Raw genomic sequence first — 19,643 nt, 5'->3', positions numbered from 1 at the left:
ATCTATTTTACAAATACAATACTATTAGTACGAGAAGGGGTCAAACTGATCACCCTGCATGTGAGAGCTCCCAGGCACTGTCACCTTCGTTCCTACATTCCACAAGGAGACCTGGTGGTAGTTGTCAGTAGGTTCATTTCTGCACAACTGGCCAGACCAGAGTGCTTTACGTGAGGCGTTTCATATGTTATAGATAATTGACATTATGAATTTGGTTCCCTTTCTGCCACATGTCTTTCTGAATGCTGACACTGTTTGTCAGACATTGGGTTTATTTGGGCCATTTCCTCATTTGATCTCAGTCAACAGAGGTCCTTGAAGTTAGGTTAATATGTATAATGCTAGGTTAATATGTATTGGCTGGGGATCCTGGCACAGGATAATTTAGATGTTACATGATACTTTTAACTTTTTTTTTTTTTTTTTTTTTTTTTTATTTGGGGTCACACAGGATCAGTATCTTTCAAAGAGATGTGTCTGTACAGTTTTATTTTTTTTATATACTTTTATATCCTTCTGTTTCCTTTTTTTTTTTTTCTTTTTTTTCAGGCTTTTGAAAAAGGAAGAAAATTTTATTTTTATCCCTCGTTCCCGTGAAGAGCTTCCAGAAAACTTTCCAAAGGAAATTCCTGGGATCTGTTACTTCCTCGAGGTCAGAAGTGGTCAGAAGCAGCCAAAATCCTCCATCACATCTGCCAGAGTGAGAAAAGTTTCTTACAACATTGGCACCATGTTCCTCCGGGAGACTAGCCTATGAGGCCTGCTGCAGATCAAAGACTCATCAAAAAAGCACAAGCCCAGAACTGGGTCATGACAGGGGAGTTGGAGGTTCTTCTATTTCACTGCCTTGTCCTGAACAAGCAGTAAAAGCTTCATGTAATGTCAGGCAATAATCATTTTAAAAGGTGGGTGACTGCTGTCAGTAAACAGAGTGGAGACAGGGAAAACAAAAACAAAAACAAAAACAAACAAACAAACATTTAAAAAACATACTTCCACGTCCAGAGGAATTTCATTCATAAACTTGAGTCTGGCCCCTTTATGACAAATAAAAACAAACAAGACAAAACCCCCAACTCACATTAGAGGTTGGTTTTGTTTTGTGCCGAAAGGGTGATGGTTCTTTGTAGATTTGCACCAGCTAAGCAGAATTGGGAGTCAGTTCTGATTATGCATTCCTACATTTAATGTGTTCTTCAGTAAAGTAATGATGTTTTTTAACTTTATGAACAAACATTTCATACATATACTGTAGAGCTGTTGTAACCTTCCTGAAAGGAGGAATTATAATTCAGTATAAATGTTGTAGGGATTTTACCTATTTTTATACATATTTCACTTTCTGGATAATTACATTCCACATACTGTAAGCTGAGTGAGCTTAGATAGCTTTTCAGAAGAAGCTACTGTATATTTCATATATTCTACCTATCAGATCTTATTGTTATACGAATAAGAAGAAGTCATTTTTTGACTTTTTGGCAGCAAAATATCAATATTTTAAAGGAAAAAAAGAAAAACACTTTGGTAAACCTATTTACCTGATGTTTATGCTAAAGCTTTAGATGAGCATTGTCTTGCTTATACAAAATAATGTTTGGTATTTGTCCTACAGTCTTGCGTGTCCAGTCTTTCCAGGACAAAGCAAACAAAATGTAAAAGATCAATTTGTTAACAGAAAAGTTCTGTTATACACAGTGGGGCTTGTTTCCCACAGAAGTAGCAGCCAAACTGGTATTTGGTAGAAGTCCTGGACCTTTATTAAAAAATTGATCTTGTAAAACCTTACTCTGAGAGCATTCAGCAAACACTGAAAGCTCTCTGGGTACTGGTTTTCCATTTTTTAAAAGGGCTTGTGCTCCTATTCTACTTAGATTATAAAAATTCTATCTGTTATTAAAATGCTGTTTTGGAAATTTCCTCTGTTGGAGAGAATGAAAGGTCCCCCGCTTTATCAACTGTAGGCCAAAAACCACTGAAAATAGTGAGGAAATTATTCCCTAGTTTTAATGCAAATGGCAGTTCAAATTTAGATGCATCAATATCAATAAAAAAATAAAAGAAAATCAAACTACAGCCCAATTCTTTCCTGGTGAAAATTAATATAGCTTTATTTTCTTCAGTGAAACCAACAGAAACAAGAAACAAGATGTAGATCTGTCCCCCAGTAGACACATTTTCAGACAGTGTTTATTTCTTTGGCTTTCCTTTTCAAAAATAATGGTAATAAGTTTTCTTCTGCAGGTGTACTTCCCTTTGGGTCCTACTGAAGTGAGCCAATATTTTTCTGTTCTACCTTAGTAGACAAACAGCAGTGATTTGAAAGTGGCTTAGCTTTACATGGGCCTGCTCAAAGAGAAATCAAAGTCAAGACTCTCAACAGCACAAGAAGGCATGAGAAGCTCAGCATTTCTATAATCCATACCAGAGATTAGGATCTTACTTATGGATTTAGTAATCAAAACTTGAAGCACCTTTTGAAAATGAGTAAATACCATTCTCCGTGTTTCCAAATTATCCTGTTAGATCTTTCTGTGGAGGCAATGACAGTGCTGTATTTCTCCCTTTTGACCCAGCTTGGGATGGGAACAGATCAGTGTGTCACTACTAGCCTGTTGCTGAACAAATTTCAGGCTTCCTTTCCATGAAGGCTGTCTGGATGAGAAAGGACTATCTTGAATCTATGCAGACTTCAGCATGTAGAGGAAACCTGAACTTATTATGCAGTATTTTTTCTTGATGAAGAGGGTAGCTGCATCGGCATGGCAGGGGGGCTGGAACTAGATGATCTTTAAGGTCTCTTCCAACCCAAACCATTCTGTGAATATTACTTAAATGGAAATTCCCTTGCTTTCTAGAGGAACTGATGTGAAAGATTTCTTCCATAGTTATTACAGCATCTTTGTGATTGGAGGAGTTTTTCGTCTGTCTACCTTGGTAAACAGCATCTGCAGCTCTGCTATCTGAAAAAATGACTTGATGAAAAGTGTTCAAGCTTGAGGTTTCAGAATTTCCATCCAAACTACAGATCCAAGAAGTTTCTGCATTGGATGACAATTTTTTAGCCTAAATCCATTAGTTTTTGTATACACAGGATGTAGCATGCATTTTTTCTAGTGAACACCAGTGAGACCTGGAAGAATTATAAATGGAGCAAAGTTGCAGTTTGACCATGGGAACTGGAACACTACTTCCTAGCTAATAAAACTGTGGTTTTGATGTCATTAACTAATTCCCTAGAGTGATTTTTAATTTAATTTTGTTTTTTTATAACAGCTATCAATACAATGAGATTTCATTCTTTATTTACTGGCACATCCTCATTGTTCAGTAGTTGTTGATGTCAGATTACTAATCTCTCTGGCCAAACTCTTGTTTCTCTTCTCACCACCCACAGTCCTCTGTGAAGACAACAAACACAGAGGTTCATACCAAAAGCATACTTATTGCTCAATATCCCTTCTCTCACAGTTGCCAATAGGAAATGTCTAGGTTAATCTTGTGAGTGATCTTGGTAGATCCATGGAAACATTTTATGAAAAGTTGAGGTTAAAAGGTAATTCAACTAGTAAATTGGAGAAGCAATCCAAAAGTCTGTAGCACCATCCTCATCCTCTCAAGTGACTGTTTATTCTGTAAGGGAATATGAGATCACTGAAAAAAGCTAAAAATTGGTATCAGCATCACCATGGAGACAAAGACAATGTTTGCCAATAAATCACCTGGCTCCCCAGATTAGAGTAGATTTATTGTATGAAAGTATATAGTCTCTGCCTTTTGTAAGCTTGTGTAAAGGTAGCACATCCAAAACTTCAGCACTGATACCATGTATTGTGTTATTTGCTCCTGTGTTATGACAAGTGAAGTTAATGGAAAAGTGTAGACTCTCTAGAGGCATTTTTCTATCTCAGTGTGAGAAAAGTGTGAATGATTCTCAGCATTGTTTAACTTAGTGGTTGTATCTGCTGCCTGTAATATTAGGTTACAAATTTATTTTGTTGGACACCTTTATGAAGTAAAATGAAGTTCATTAGCAAGGTTGATGCTGTGAAGTCAGTTAGATCATAGTCAAATTAAACATTTCTCCAACACTACTTTTTTAGTGGTAGAGAAAACTTTCTTATTTGTCTGTCATTGCCTTTATAAATAAAAGGGCTTTCAGAGTTTTTACCTTGGAATGATGAGGTGGAGAGGACAGAGGTGCTGAAATAGATGTAGAAATCACATACTGTAGTTGGAATTTCCTTATGATATTTTCTTTCATATAAAATAGATTTTTTTCCTCTGATTAAGAAGTTACATACCTATGGTTTTTTGCTTAGCTGCAAGTAGCAACACCTGCTGGCTCGAGGTTATGTAAGAACCAAAACCACCCTCTCTGAAGATTAAGGGAGGAGATCTACTGAAAAGTGCCTGTATGGGGAGGAGGTTGACAAGGACCCTATCTGGGGTCATCGGTTCCTGTGCCACAGACTTGTTCTGTGCACCTTCCCTCTGCTCCAGGCTCAGTCTGCAGACCAGGGACTGACCGCAGAGGCAGACTCAGTGGCCAACTTCTAGTGCAAAAGTCGTAAGGCCGAAGTAAACAAAGGCAGCAGTTACCCTCTCGGAGAACTTTTTAGCGATTTTGTGTCAGATTTCTCAATCTTGAAGCTCCCCTTCACACAGCCTTTTCTGTGATGCACTGCATAGAGGTCAGGAAGTCAGAGTAAGAGGGAAGCAGTGATGGAAAGGGTAGAGGGGTGGATTAAATTTTGTTCAGTATTACTCGTAATATCAGCCATACAAAGGCAAAAGCCACGGCATGGGAGAATTGCTGGTAAGCTAGGATTCTAAAAGTGTGGTTGTCTTGCAGAATCCCACAGGATTTTGCTGTTTTAATTCCAAAGAGCCCATAGTCATTAACTGTGGTTGTGGGTTTGGCTTTATTGCTCATTCCCATATACAGTTTCAGATGCGAATTTGTTCAGAGGGCTGTTCTGGAGCCTGGAAACAAGCCTCTGCAAACAGAAAACCAAACTTTTGAAACTTTAGAAATATTCTGTGAGAATTGCCTCTTCAGAAGAAGAAATCTTTTCAGTTGAGTTACTAACAAGCCCTGCTGCAGTTCATGTGTGTATGTGCCTCTTCACGGTGCTGTCTCCTGTGCTCATGGTGGTCCCTGCCGTGCTCAGCAGAGGCATTAGGTGTACACCTTCTCTCTGTTTTCCACTAACATTCCTTTTTTTATTTTTTATTTTTTCCTGTATAAAGCAAACAGTGCAGAACCATGATGTGTTGCATACATTTGAATGTATCATGGCACTGCCCTGAGACTTATATTGTGCTAACTGATTTCACGTTACCTACTTGTTGCTGTGACCAGATTCTTCTCCCTGCAGACTTTAAAATGAAGGGAAAAACAAAACAAAATACCACCACAAAACTGCTGTGTTGAATTGCAAATTAGCATGAAACCTGTGTCAGTCGTTGGGATGAGTGTAACAGGTTTCATGTTCTTCAGCTTCCACAACCTGTCAAACATGCTTACCTCATGCAGTCTGTCCTGCCAACATCTAATCCAACTGCAGAATCACAAATTTCTTGCATTTTCTGGGTTCTCTTCCAGTTGGAAGCTACTACCTCACCTCTGCTGAGTGATAAGAGCTCACTGAGGAGAGTAATTACCTGTCTTAAGTCTCAAAACTTATGACTGTTTTTGGATTCTGGTAGTCTTTTGCAAAATTATACATTTTTAATATTGGAAACAGCAACATGCTTAAATTAGCAACAAAAACAGAAACAAAAGAAAGCTTGTCAAACCCAGAAACAGTTGATTCCCTTCCTTCAAGAACTGGGTTTAAGGATGCCAGTGACAGGCTTGCAGGAGCTGATGAAGACTGTGCAGGAGACTTGAGAGGCAGGAGCTGATCTGCTGCTGCTCTTGTTCATACTTCCATCACCTTGCATGTTCTTTTCTGCTCTGTTCTTCAGAAGACCTCCACTCTCCTTTGTTTTGCAGCCTGTATGTGGCATAGATAGTAATTCTTATTATTGTTCTCATTAGCATCTGTTGACATGGCTGCTTATATCTAAAGAATAAGTGGGATTAAAGGGCTGATCTTAGTCGTCTTTGCAGCAGACAGAACTGCTACAGTGACAGAGCAGGCACACATGTCAGTAGAGAGGGGGAGAACCACAGTGCAAGTTTTCACTAGGGGATTTGGGTGAAGTCAGTGCAGTAACAGTCTGCTGCATGTCTGTCTTTGACTTTTGTAAACACTAAGTTTATCCATGCAGCTAGAAGTTATTCCTCAACAATGTTATTAATTTGCAGTGTATGAGAAACTTTACAACAAAAATCTATAAACTGTTTAACCTCGTATGTATGTCTGTTCTTTTGTGACTTGGCTATTAATCATGCAAGCAAAACAGTGAAGCTGAGGAACATAGCAATTCAGTCATAGGCCACAAATCATTCACCTTTGCACAGGCTTACATGTTCCTGTGGTTTAGGAAGATTAACCTCCAACTGTCTGTGGTCCAGGTTTGTATCCCAGCGTGAGTGCTTCCCTAGGGACTGAGGTTCATATTATAGAGGCCGATATTGTAAATGGTGCAAAGTGGCAGCTGTGTTGGCAGCCTTAGAAAAAAGATCAGTGCAGGCAGAGGTTAAACTGTCCATCTGCTCCTGGGATTTTAGTTGCCAAAGACAAAGTGAGGCAGAACGTGTTTCATCTGGGGACAAAGAGAGAAGACACTGGGTGTCAGAGAAAGAAGTGTCATACCTGTTTTATGGTTAGAAGAGAGGGAGCGGAGTGGAGAACTGGGATTCAGCAAGGCTTGCTTCTGCTGTCGGCTCCTTAACCCACTTCTGCTTTAGCATTCCAAAAATCAAGTTTCATATGAAGACTGGGGGACAGGTAAACACTTCAGGTACTTGCCCCCCCTCTTCTAGTCACAGCGTGAGGCTGCCTGAATCCCTGAGTGTGCTTGTTTTTCACTGACCACAGAGAGCTGACTTAGACTAGATCTACTTTTTAAGACGTCCAAGAGAAGTGAGATTGATCCCGCTGAATTAATCTCTCTCAAGCCCAAATGCTGTGTCTCAAACCTTTTGGTCTGTGCTGCTTTTCAGAGTTCTGCATTGTAAGTGGCAGAGGGATATATAAGTATATTCCTGGATAAATAGAGGTTTGATACGGTAGTCATGGTGACTATCAAGAACAGGGGCTATTACAGTCCTGGAAATCTCTTCCTTCCGATGCCTGAACCATTTACATATGATACGAGTGCTGCCAGTTGCAACTTCTGGATGCCATTGTGAATGTTATTTAGAAAAGCTCTTGGGCTTTGAGCTCCTTGCCAAATTATGCAAAACATCTGTGCCATCTTTACGTGAAGTATATTCCAGAATGCCTATATAAGCCTTTTTAGTTATCCTGTTGTAAAGATGATGATAATGTACATAAATTCTAAAGGACAGAGGGATAGTTGCTAGGTTATCATTAATGTACATTTTTCTTGCTTTTGTGAATTTGTAGGCCCAAAATTAACTTTCTATTAGCAGAAGGTCATGTATTGAGCTACCTGTTTTCTTGACAGTAGTCTTATTCCCTAGCAATACTTTCTCATGACTACTCTTCAAGCAATAAATTAAGCCATGCTAATCTGTTCTGTGTAGGTTCCTGTACAACACCTGTTGCTTTAAAAAAGCAGCTTTTAGCAGAACATGCGATGACATACTAACAACCTGTCATGTATTGTTTGTCCTTTCATCCTCTTCCCCATGGGAGAAGAGTATGTAGTGGAATAATTTCATTTTGTGAGGTGTTGTCTCTTTGCTAGTTTTCTAAAAATATTTGTTGCTACTTAAGCAAGGGCAAAATCAGACTTAGAAAACACTTTCAGTTGTAAACAGAATACATTAAAGACTGTGTACTGAGTAAGACTGGTCTCCTATCCTACAAATAAATAAACAAATAAATAAATAAAACAGTACCATATGTAAGAAAAGCCCAAGAATAATAAATATCAGCACTAAAACCAGAATATCCATAAGTAAGGGATAAGTTCTGCTTGACACAGTGGTAAAATGATGTTAAGACTGAATAAGATCTAGAGAAGAAGAATTCTGCTTAATTCATTTTAGTATTTGTTTATTATCAGCATACCTCTAAGGTATTATTTTTCCCTTCCCTAATGAAGCTGGAACACACTGTTGAATCAATATCAGAGTTTCTGAGATTATTGCAGAGGCACATGCTTAGAAATTAATAACTATTAAGGAGAGCTTTTTTAAAAGTGAGATCATATGTGGAAGAGAGAAGAGGTACAGACATATATTCGTTGTAAAGGTTTATGTCACATTTCTGATTGATTAAAACCATTCTGAAACTGTATAATTAAAGCACAGCTGCCTGGTTTAGGTTTTTTACATTTGTAATACAAAGGTAAGATTTTCAAAGTCTCAGGGGATTTATTCCTCAATCCCATTTTATTTGTTTAAACACAACCTCTTTCTGAACCTAACTTTGCTCAATATCCCAAGGTTCTGAATGCCTAAATAAGTTTAGGAAATGTGGATTATAAATCTGTATCATTTATGTTCCTTTGAAAAACTGTTCATAATGATGTATGGAAGCAAATTCTAAATATCTAAACATCTGCAAAAGTGCATTTTCCTAGTGCTAACCTGTGCTGGATGATGAAATCTGGAGTTCTTCCTAATCTATGCAGTATTCTACATATTTTACACCTTTCTGCAAGGTGATGCTCTAAGATGTGTTGCTGTGAGCATATAAATGCTCTGGTCTTCGGTGGGAATGAGGCTTTTTACCCACCTTTATAATATTGTGATGAACCCTAAGGGAGAGAGCTCTGCCCTGGCAGCTCCATCCAGTTTAGCTCACCTACTGAAGTAGTTTGGAGTAAGCTGAGTCTGAGATTTACTTTCCCATTACATCTCAAAAAAAAAAAAAAAAAAAAAAAAAAAAAAAAAAGTATCAAGTGCTTGCTAGTGTTTAAGTGTGTAAGCATTCCTCTCCAGAAACTTCTCACAGGTCCTGAGAGTGTGTGGGTAAGAAACCAACAGGGAGAAAGCATCTGAGGAAAGTGAAGGGAAGTATGTGTGTAGGACAGAGCTGCGGTGTGCTGCTGATTCTCAGCTTTTGTGTGTTTGGAAGTTGGATGACCCAGACCATATTCTGGGTATGTGGCAAAATGCAAGAATGTGTTATACATAATGTCATGAACTATCATGGCATTAGGATGAGTTTTAGAGTTGATTATCCTTAGAGTTTTAGTGAAGTTGCATGAGAAATGTGTTAATTTGGGAAGAAAGAAAGTTGCTTTATATTTAAATTAGAGTTCAGTCTCTAGCTGCAGAGAAAAGTTGCGGGGAAAAAGGAGTCTAAAAATTCTAAATGCAAAAATTAATGATGAATGCCCCTCTTTTTTATATCATTTGACTTTTCTAAAGGTAGCACTCAGAATTCCTCTGTAAGTTTAGATGGTGAATGCAAAACCTGTCAGTAGGTGTAAAATATTACAAGTAAAGTACTTTGCCAAGTGGTATAAATTTGGAGATGATAGTAGGAATGCCTTTAAAATGTGTGTAGGGGTATGGTTCTTATATGTGAGCGCTTAAAAAAAGGAAGCTTTTATGCTTTGCTAGTAAATATTGTTTAGAAATGTCTAAACCACAAGTTTAGAAATGTTGTATCAAAACAAAAAGATGTAAAACCTATGACATAGAGTTCACACTCTTTCTTCAGAAACAAAATGTTTGCAGTGGGATAAGCCGCTGCCTTTCATGTGCTCTCCTCCTGAGACACACCAGTGATTGCAGTGTGGAGGTGGAGGATTAATGGGGGACTAGTTTAGACTAGAAGGACTAGTAGGGGACTAGTTCAGACTAGCTGCCCCACTGCAGGTGAGATGCAATCCCCTGCTGATAAGAACAGGAGGATGTGAAAGGATAGAAAAGCAGATATACACGTGGAGAAACATGCCAGGGACAAGGGCCAGGCTGCAGACAGAAGTACAAAGGGTCTTGGGCTGAGCGCTGAATCAGAGGTGAGTGGGAAAGATCAGAGCTGCTGTGCTGCCATACAAGTCCCATACTTCTCTTTTCTGTTTGCTATCACCATGCTGATCCATAGACATCTGTGGCGATTTCCATTGCAGTCTTGGTTTGGGAGGCCGTGGGAAAGTTCTTCTTGAGAAGAAGCAGTCCTTTGCACTGTGAACTGTCACTCTCTCCAGAGAAAAGGAATTACAAATAGTATTGTCCTCAAGAGCTGAGAAAACTTGCAGATTTTTCATGTACAGTAAACATGAAACAGTTTCTATAATTACCAGGAAAACAAAACAGAGGCAAAGCTGTGCAGCAGGGGCATCCCATCTCATACAAGCTGCTGCGATAATGAAATCCAAACCCCACAGAACTGCAGGCACATTATTCTCACTTACTTTAAAGGTCAGCTAAGAAGCTAATTTCTCAAATGGGCTCATAGCTCTGAGACAACGTAACACTAGTCATTTCTTCCAACAAATTGCAGTTGTCAGAGAAACTGGATTAGTAGCTCACAGAGCTAAAAATAGACAGTATGTGCTTGCCAGAGAGGCATGAATTCAGTAACAGAGGTGAAGGTAAAATCAAAATGTCATAACGTGGAGAAAAAGCAACAACAAAATGCTCAACACAAAGCAAGTTAGCCATAATAATCTCAAAATAATCTGAGTTGCCAATGGGAAGAATTGACAGGGCTTAGTATTACGTCTGTTTTATTCACCTCCCTGATCCAGCTCGCAGTGGCTGCTTTATCAGCTCAATCAGTTTGGCCACAGTGTTTTCAAAGTCAAGTACCTCACATTAGGCAGTGAAAGTCATTATTTTAAAGGCATTTTTTGAATAGTGAGAAAGAAGATTCATTGATGTAACATTTTTATCTTCCAAGGGTAGAGAGGGAGAGGGGGGATAAGGGGTTAGTTTATCACTAAACTTATTCCACTGAAAAATAAAAATTAAACTCCCAAATCCCAAATCTAATAAGACAGCTACAATGAAAGCAACTTTTCAAAGCTCAGCCTATCTTTACTAAAAGGTGGATAATTATTTTTCATTACATCAAACATTTGTATTTTAAATAAAACTCTGTTATGCTATGAGTTTGCAAATTAGTATTACTACCTGCTTGGATTAAAAAAGTGGAGGGGAGGAAAGGAAAGAGGGAGGAAGGGAGGGAGGGAGGAAAGGAAGGGAAGGAAGGGAAGGAAGGGAAAGAAGGAAGGAAGGAAGGAAAGAAGAAAGGAAGGAAGGAAGGAAGGAAGGAAGGAAGGAAGGAAGGAAGGAAGGAAGGAAGGAAGGAAGGAAGGAAGGAAGGAAGGAAGGAAGGAATTCTTTATTCTTAATCCTTCAATTATTTAATTTCAGTAGGAGAGAAATTCCACTGTACTGCATGTGACTCTAAAAGAGCTGCATCCACTACAGAAAGAGAGCCTCAGCCCATATAGTCAAGGTGAAAAGTTTTGTGAGGCTGGATCTCAGCTGAAGACAGCTGGCAGTAGCTGCATGCAGTCTGTACTATGACTTAAGCAATTCTTTTTACTTTTATATTTAGAAGCAGATCTACTTATAGTTCAGGAATAATTTTCACCACTTTCTTTAGAACTTTTTTTTTTTTTTTTTTTTTTTCCTGTAGTATATGTGTTTTCTGCACACCTATTTTATAAAATCTCTGAATTTCAGATCTCAGTACAGGGTATAAATAACTAATGTCAGTGAATGAAATCACTGTGAAAAATACTTAAAGCATTTATGCTCAGTGTCTTTTAGATATAAGCAAACAGTTCTTTTGTAAATTCTGTGCTTGCAGAAGTCTTTGGTCGTCATTTTAAAAAGGGCCAAGATTAATTTTGATTTTAAGATTTAGTTAGTGTCACTGCCATTTGCCTGAAATTCACTGTGTACCAGAATTACTGTAGTGTGAGGGATTGATTGTGAAATAGAAATGTCAGGACAAGCAGCACTAGCAGTTATCTACATTGCACGTTCTACACATTTTGCACACATTTCATGGCATTCTTTATATTATAGAACAGAATATGACAAAACAGACAGAGAAATAGCTAGTAATAAAAACGATACACAATATGTGGACACTGCAGTGTCTGATAGCTATCTTGAGATAGTAGATGGTTTTATCTCCTACTTTTGGGATTGCTCTGAACTGTCATGCATCCTTGGCATCCATCCTTGCTTCAGTGGGAGATATGGTCATCACCAGCCCTAAAGCTGATAAAATTCAGGTGTATTTAGAGATTAATAACACAGACAGGATGTTTTCAGCCAGCCAAGAGAACTGATGATATTTTATTTTATTTTATTTTATTTTATTTTATTTTATTTTATTTTATTTTATTTTATTTTATTTTATTTTATTTTAATTTTATTTTATTTATTTTCCTTCTGAGTTCTATGGGTTCTACTAATGGGTTCTACTTCTGAGGCTGACATTCATCTCTTCTTGATTTGATTTTAACCTTTCTCAGGTTACTATGATTCTGCAGTTCCTTTTTGCAGGGTTCCACAGAGTGTTTAAGAGACCTTGTACATCTGGTTGTGTGATCCACTGGTGCAACACACAGATGCTAAACTGTCTTATACCACTGGTGTCCTGGAGCAGAGGACACACAATGTCTGGAGTACAGCCAGTGTTCACAGTCACAAATGATCTCCTTATTCTCTTTGCTACTTTGCTCACCCCCTACAGGCAACTTTTAGAGAAGTAACTGAATGCTACTGATAATCTTCTTGTGGTTTATAATTCTTTCCGTGGGATAAATTCATGATTGTGAGACTTTTGCAAAATACATCAGTATTATAGGCATGAACTTCACAACCTGAGCCCATCAAGTCATAGGTCAGACTTCTCCCAAAGCCTCTGAGAACAAATTGAGCTCTGCATGCAGTATCTGTCCTGGAAGAACTGATAACAATTTGACAGTTGTCTGCCCCAGTGATCCTGACTCCACCATCTAATGGAAAGACCGTGAATTTTATGAAACCATGAATGGAAAACCTCATGCTTCTGCTATTTGTTTAAATCTTTCACTTTCTTCCAGGAGCCTGATGCAATTCTGAAATTGGAGATTTAAATGACAATTCATTCAGGCTCATCTTAGTTTACCCTGCAGGTAATTCTAGAACGATTAATATTTGATGCCTTAGAACTGTATCGTATGGTTTTCCCTTTGATTTCAGAGTTCCCAAAGTAAAACCTGAAGGTAATTGTCTGAGATGCTCACAAACATCTCCAATAAAAGGACCAGACATGTAGAGGTAAGGTGTAGTTATGAGTAAGAAACCTGGATTCTTGTAGGAAGGGGGATGTTCACCGGAGTCCACAGTGCTCAGTTTTAGGTGTAGGAATTTTTAAGATTAGGAGTTATCAGCTCCATCCAGGTGGTCTGTTGTTTACTCTGAGTTGAGCAAAGGGAAGGAGGAGTTCAGTTTTACCCTCCACTTTCTGAATGCTGAGAATTACTTCTTGTCTTGTTTCTAACTTCTCTGTTTTGCAAGCTGGATAAAAATATTTGTTGTCCTAAAATGTGAAGACTGACTAGATCAAAGTCTGCTGTCCTGTGTAATGGGCCAATCTTCCCTGGGTGCAAATGATTTCTGTGTAATTTGATGATTTTACTTTACTGTGGCCTATAAAGTTACTCTGAGGAAACTTGTACTGCAAATTTACAAGCATTCTGCACTAAATAATGAGATTACAACCTTGCACTATCAACAAAGGATACTTACTGTAAAAATAACATTGGATTTCACTAAATAATACTAGCACTCTGTCAGGGTTTGGAGCACTGTGATGTCTGTGAACTGAAGCAGTTTGTATAGAATTTCTTATAGAGATAAGGATAACCTAATTAACAGAAGTATTTCCATTTCAGTAATACACAGAGGAAGTAGGGTGGTGGATCTGGATGTTTCTGCCAACGTAATGGTTAAGAGATCAATTTTTGTACTACATAAATCTGGATATTATTTTAAAACTGCACCCTGCAATCTACTATGAAAGGATGTGGCAGGTTAGACTTCTACTGTGAGCTCACATGGACAACAGAAAACTCAGCAAATCCAAGATCTTCCCATGCTGAAACCATCAAAGTAACAGCAAAATCCTGTCTGGTTACTTTTCTTAGTTTTCAGCAAATGAATCCACCTGCCAAAAGAAGCAGAATCCACACAAACCATCTCATGCTGCATTTCACTTTCCTTATTGCGTTTCATTTGGCAGTCTTAGTGGTCTGGAAGTTACAGTAAGTACCTCTGGTTGAAAATTAGCATTTCAGTTATGATTGCTTCCCCCAAACAACTGACTTTATTACTAACCAAAGACTTACCTACTTGAAAACAAAACAGTAAAGTTTGGTTTTGCCATTTATGTCTTTGACTGGGAACAGTTGAAGTGCATAATGTATGTACTAACCAAACCTGTGTTGTGTCATTGAGCAAGAACTATTCAAGGCTGCAGCACTGGTGTAACACAGCAGAATTCAGTATTAATCCCTCTGTGGGAACATAAGTCTATGTAATAAATTGATGTGCCATATGTGTAGGACATGGGAAAATTGTGTGTTCAGTGAATTACATACGGTCTTAAAAGCTTTAACATTTGTACTGCTCTTCCTATAACGGAATGTATATCTTAGTAGCTGTGACCCTTCAGGCTTCTGAAAAATATGTAATATAAAGTTTATTCTTCTTGTTTTAAAACTGCCATTTTGTGAGTTATTGTTTACATGGGCCTCCACAGAGCAAGGGGTCTTTCTCCATGTGTTGCTGGGAAAAAGGATGCTATCTGTCCTGAATCTCTTCCTGATGAGTTGCTGCCTTTTTTTTTTTTTTTTTTTTTCTTTTCTTTTCTTTTAAAGCAAACAGTGCCAAAAGCCTCGGCCTTCTTTAGAAGAAACTAATCATTTGTTAAATGGCCTTCTTCTATTTAACTTCTGTTGATACTTGATTTTCTCGTTCTGCTTCCTCTCACCTAGGTAATATGAACCTTTCCGAGTGTAAGCAACTGAGGGCAGTTTGCCTTCTTTACTCTTCCTTTATCCAGAGCCACTAAAGGCCTCAAACAAGAAGAAGAAACTTTACAAACTCGTGCAGACATGTTGTTAACAGAGAGTAGAAGGCTAAAATAGCCTTCTAAGAGCACTCCAAATTATCTTTTAGTGACATGCCTGCACTGTGTTGTGACTTCACATCTTGCTTTCATAATGTGACCTGCTATAATGTTGTTTGTTACAATAAGGTCCTTTTAGGTTGTCCTAAAAAAATTTACTGTTTGTCACCATATTAGAAACATAAGGTACACTCTATAAGAAAAGCAATATACAATATACTATGTACATCTTCTATTTCAATGCCTCTAGTTTTAGACTAGTATTCGTATAAATGTTTATAAACAAAATACAGGTTTTATTGTTCTTCACAGGACCAAGCAAAGAAGTTTTGCCTTGTCTTAATACTAACAGTTGTCTAAACACTAACAACATTTCTATTCAACAACTACTCTTTTCTCATGCTTCTAGTTAACTTGTGGTGGGCTCCATCCTACTCTGAATCCCCATAAATGCATTTAAAAGAGAAAAGTAATGAGCTATTTCAGTGCATGACCTTTGCACAGTACCTGATTCATAAATAAATCTAAAATCTCATTTATGAGTTATTAGTGACAAGCAAAACAACAAAAGTCCCCCTGAAGTTCAGCTGAGTATGTTCTGAAGATCCTTGCATTACTTACTCAGTTTCTCAAAATTTCTTGAGTCATTATAGCAGACAAATTTTCTGAAGCTTTTGCCATGGATACTGGCGCCAGCCTTCATGAAAAATTATTCACATTTCTGCTTCCCATTTTATCTGGAAGTCTAATGTAATTGAGAAATTATCTGGATTAAAAAACAAATAAATCACATGAGCTTCCTTCAGGACAGTTTTTGCTTTATTTGACCTAGTCTTCTGGTAGGTAGCTCACACTAATTACTCTTTGCCATATTAGTAATATAGTATTCAGTTTAAAAAAAATTGTTTTTCCAGAGAAACTACACTAAAGAACATTTTGCTCCTGATTGTGACCAGGATAACTCTATTTTATATATCAGAGAGGTCATTGAAGTGATGATCAAATAAAACAATAAATAAATCCAGAAATTTCAAACACACACAAATACAATAGGGAAGTTATTAAGTTCTTCTTCTTCTTCTTTTTTTTTTTTTTTTTTAAAAAAAAAAAAAAAAACTTTGCTGAATCACATAGCAACCCCCCATGAAACATTTATTTCTTCTCTCATATTCTCATATTTGAAACCAATAGAGCTTCAAGAAACAACCTCCACTCTCCACACACACAGAAACCCCAAACTGACCTGGTTGCATTATCCAATCATTTAGTAAATGCAATTCACCTGCCAGGTACATCCAAACTGATTTTTAAAAGGTAGTTTATTCTATGGAAGTCATTGACAGTGCTTAGTTTTCTAAGCACTGCAATAACATGATCTGAAAAGTAACATTTCAGTTACACTGCCAGGTGCTCAAGATACTATCCAGACTGCATTTATTATTATTCTCCCATCATTTAAAAAGACAAATAGTTAGTATATGTTTCTGCATTACAGGTGGAGAGTGTGTCTGGTAGTTGCAAACTTGCCTTCCCATGCTACCGAATGAATGAGCAGCTGCTTTATTACTTTTGTGATACTTTTTTTTTTTTTTTTTTTTTTTGTCTGTTTGTCTGTCTGTTTGAATTTTTTGACATTTCTTCAACCATATTAATATCTCTGACTGGGCTGCCAAATATCTGGAAATCCTGGATAAATGCCACACTATAAATGTGCAGAAAAATTCTGTATCCCAGATGAGAAGAGTTTTGTATGGGTAAGCTGGATTTCCTGCTAGTAGCAGACCAACTTTGCAAATGCACTGAACTCATCTCATGTGGTGGAGTTCCTGTGTATAGGCACAACACACATTGACACATTGCTCACCTAGTGCAGACACATGACCATGCATTTCAGTTGGCAAAACCTGGGGCAACAAAGAAGTTGCATCATTTGGAATTTCAAACATTGGCAGGAGTACATGATTTCTACCATGTACTTTCTGCTGTTTTGTGAAAACTGCCTGGAACAGTATAAGATAAGGAGAAAAAAAAAAAATGAGGGTGATTGTGACATAGAGCTCATTTATCAAAATTTATGTTCTCTTAAATCTCATTTGCTATCTCCACGTGTGGAACTAACACCATAAAGATGCAGTAGTCAACTCTAATCATCCATCTCATAGACGTTATATCTATGAGGTAAATATTTACTGAGTAGCTATAATACTGCCATGGGGCAGGAGGTGACTGTCCTTTTTAATAAACATTGTTCAAAGATTCATTGTTGAAATGACCAATACCCAAACACCCTTTTGGGATTCATCAAGCAACATTCTCCAGCAACATTTTTTTGGTAGGAATTCTGAATGTTATTGTGCATCAACAGTGATTTGTGGTGGTCCCAAACCTCTGCTAATAAATCAGATTATTACAGCACAGTCAAAACCATCTGCCATGCCAGAAACATGGTGTTCTGAACAATTGCAGACTTCCACCACCTTGCTTGCAAAGAAAAACCTTGTGGCTCATATTATAGTCAATAGGAGTCTTTGGGCTAAAAGTCTGCAAAAAGGTTTGAAACCATATCCCACACTCCTTGCTGTACAAAACATCAGTGGTATGATTCTGCAGATGTTACATTTGCTGGGTAAAGCTTAGTCTGCAAACAGAACCATAGCCTGGCACATCGATGTGTTAAGCATTCCTTGTAGGAGCAAGACTGCTCCTTCCCCTGACCTGCACCTGGATTTAAAGCTTAGTTACACGGGCCATTTAGGCTGCAGTCCTGCATGTGCTCAAGTAAACAGGTAACATAAAGGATGCTGAGGGCCTCACAGCCTGCTTTGGCCAGGCCTTCTGGAAATGTTGTGAGCAAGGGTGGTGGGACTGTGGTCATACCTCATCGGGTGGTTGTGGATGGGAGTCGCACACCCAGTACCTAATGCAGCATTTCAGATATCTAAGGACTTATTTTTCCATACATTCTACACACATTCGTACACATTTTATGAATCAGGTCTGTGATCAATGTTTTGACCAATTTGTTTGCTGCGGTTTCATGGGGTTACTATCTCTTTGGTTTGCAATGTAAATAATATTGTACAACTGCTATTTTATGATACAAATGCCATGTGAATTGCTTATTTTTAAAATGTTAAAGCTCTGTTATGGTTTATTTACAATGCCATCTTACAGTATTGGTTTAATATACAAAGTATCTGTATGGCATGATTAAATTGCTTATGTTTTACAATGTCAAATACTTTATTTTTGTTTTCTAAAATTACTACATTTCATCCTATGCAGTTTCATAAATGTTTCATAAGTGGCTCATTATGTCTGGAAATATTGCTTCCATTCCAGTAGTACAGGCATAAGAACAAGTATTCCTGATCACCTAGCAATTTTGGATTAGAAATATATGTACAAATATGTAAGCATTTATAGGTAATCTGAACATCTACTGTATCTTCCTTGCTTTTCATGCAAAGATGCATTTTAATCATTTTGTATACATTTTATTTGTAATTATTTGTGTGTCACGCACAGTGTAAATAACATGTTTCATTATGCAAGATTCCTAGGTATTCAAGATTACAAAAAAGGTGAATTTGTAAATGAAAAGAACTTGACTGTAGATTGGAATGACATAAAATAAAGTGGTGATGATTATGTTCTATTTATACTGTTCAATTCCAAATTGTCTGTTAAAGAAAAAACATTTCATTTGCTCTTTAATGTCCACCCAGTTATTTGCAGCATATTTACATCAATAAATCATGCAAAAGTCTATTAAAAGTCATGATGAATCATTGAAATTTTCCCTTTGTCTGTTGACAGCTTACCCATGAAAAGCAGAATTAAAATATGGTAAAACTCAATTCAATGGAAAGAGTCCCAAAAGTCAATGAAGATATTTGCAGAAAAAGAACCTGTTTTCACCCCTAGCTCTCAAACCTCACTTTCAACCACAAATCCAAATGTATTGTTAAACAAAAAACTAGGAAAATATGTTATAACAGAATGTTAGATAGTTAAATATACACTGTATATATCTCTTGTTATGAAAGCTTCAGTTTTCATGATCATTGCCACATAAAAACCTTACCAAAGCCTTTGTTGACTGAATTTTTAGAGTTTTGAGACATAGCTGCTTAAGAAATCTAACAGATTGTTGGAAAGGAAGTGTCTGGTTTGGGTGATACTATAACAGTGAATTTCTTCCAGTGACTGTTCAGTTCTCTGTTTGGTAGAAAAATGGAAAAGAACCAGATTTAAGTCCTGAAGTACAGAGTTTGAAATCAGGTGACATTACAATGAAATATCGACATTAGTTCATCGGTACCCATGCAAGAACAAAGGAAGCTGGCACACTATAACGTCATCAGCCTTACAAATGCTACTCATGTTGCCCATTTTTTCATTCCTTCTTCAGCTTTTCTATATCCCCAACTGAGAATATGACTCATTCAGTTCTGTTATTTTTAT

The 19,643-nt window shown here is 37.5% G+C and overlaps 1 protein-coding gene across 1 annotated transcript in view; it reads left to right on the top strand.

The window, feature by feature from the left end:
- The window catches only part of GUCY1A2 (guanylate cyclase 1 soluble subunit alpha 2), a 172,120-nt gene extending 153,122 nt beyond the window's left edge, over nt 1-18,998 (top strand). The window contains exon 8 of the mRNA XM_082762492.1: nt 550-18,998. Coding sequence (XP_082618618.1) covers nt 550-757 — 208 coding nt within the window. The 3' untranslated portion in view covers nt 758-18,998. The remainder of the gene's footprint in view (nt 1-549) is intronic.
- Nucleotides 18,999-19,643: the final 645 nt, after the last annotated feature.

The sequence above is a fragment of the Aythya marila genome, assembly GCF_965140915.1.
Source record: "Aythya marila genome assembly, chromosome: 1".
Lineage (NCBI taxonomy): Eukaryota > Metazoa > Chordata > Aves > Anseriformes > Anatidae > Aythya > Aythya marila.
Note: the sequence above shows the minus strand (reverse complement) of the source record. Positions and strands in the feature narration are given on the sequence as shown.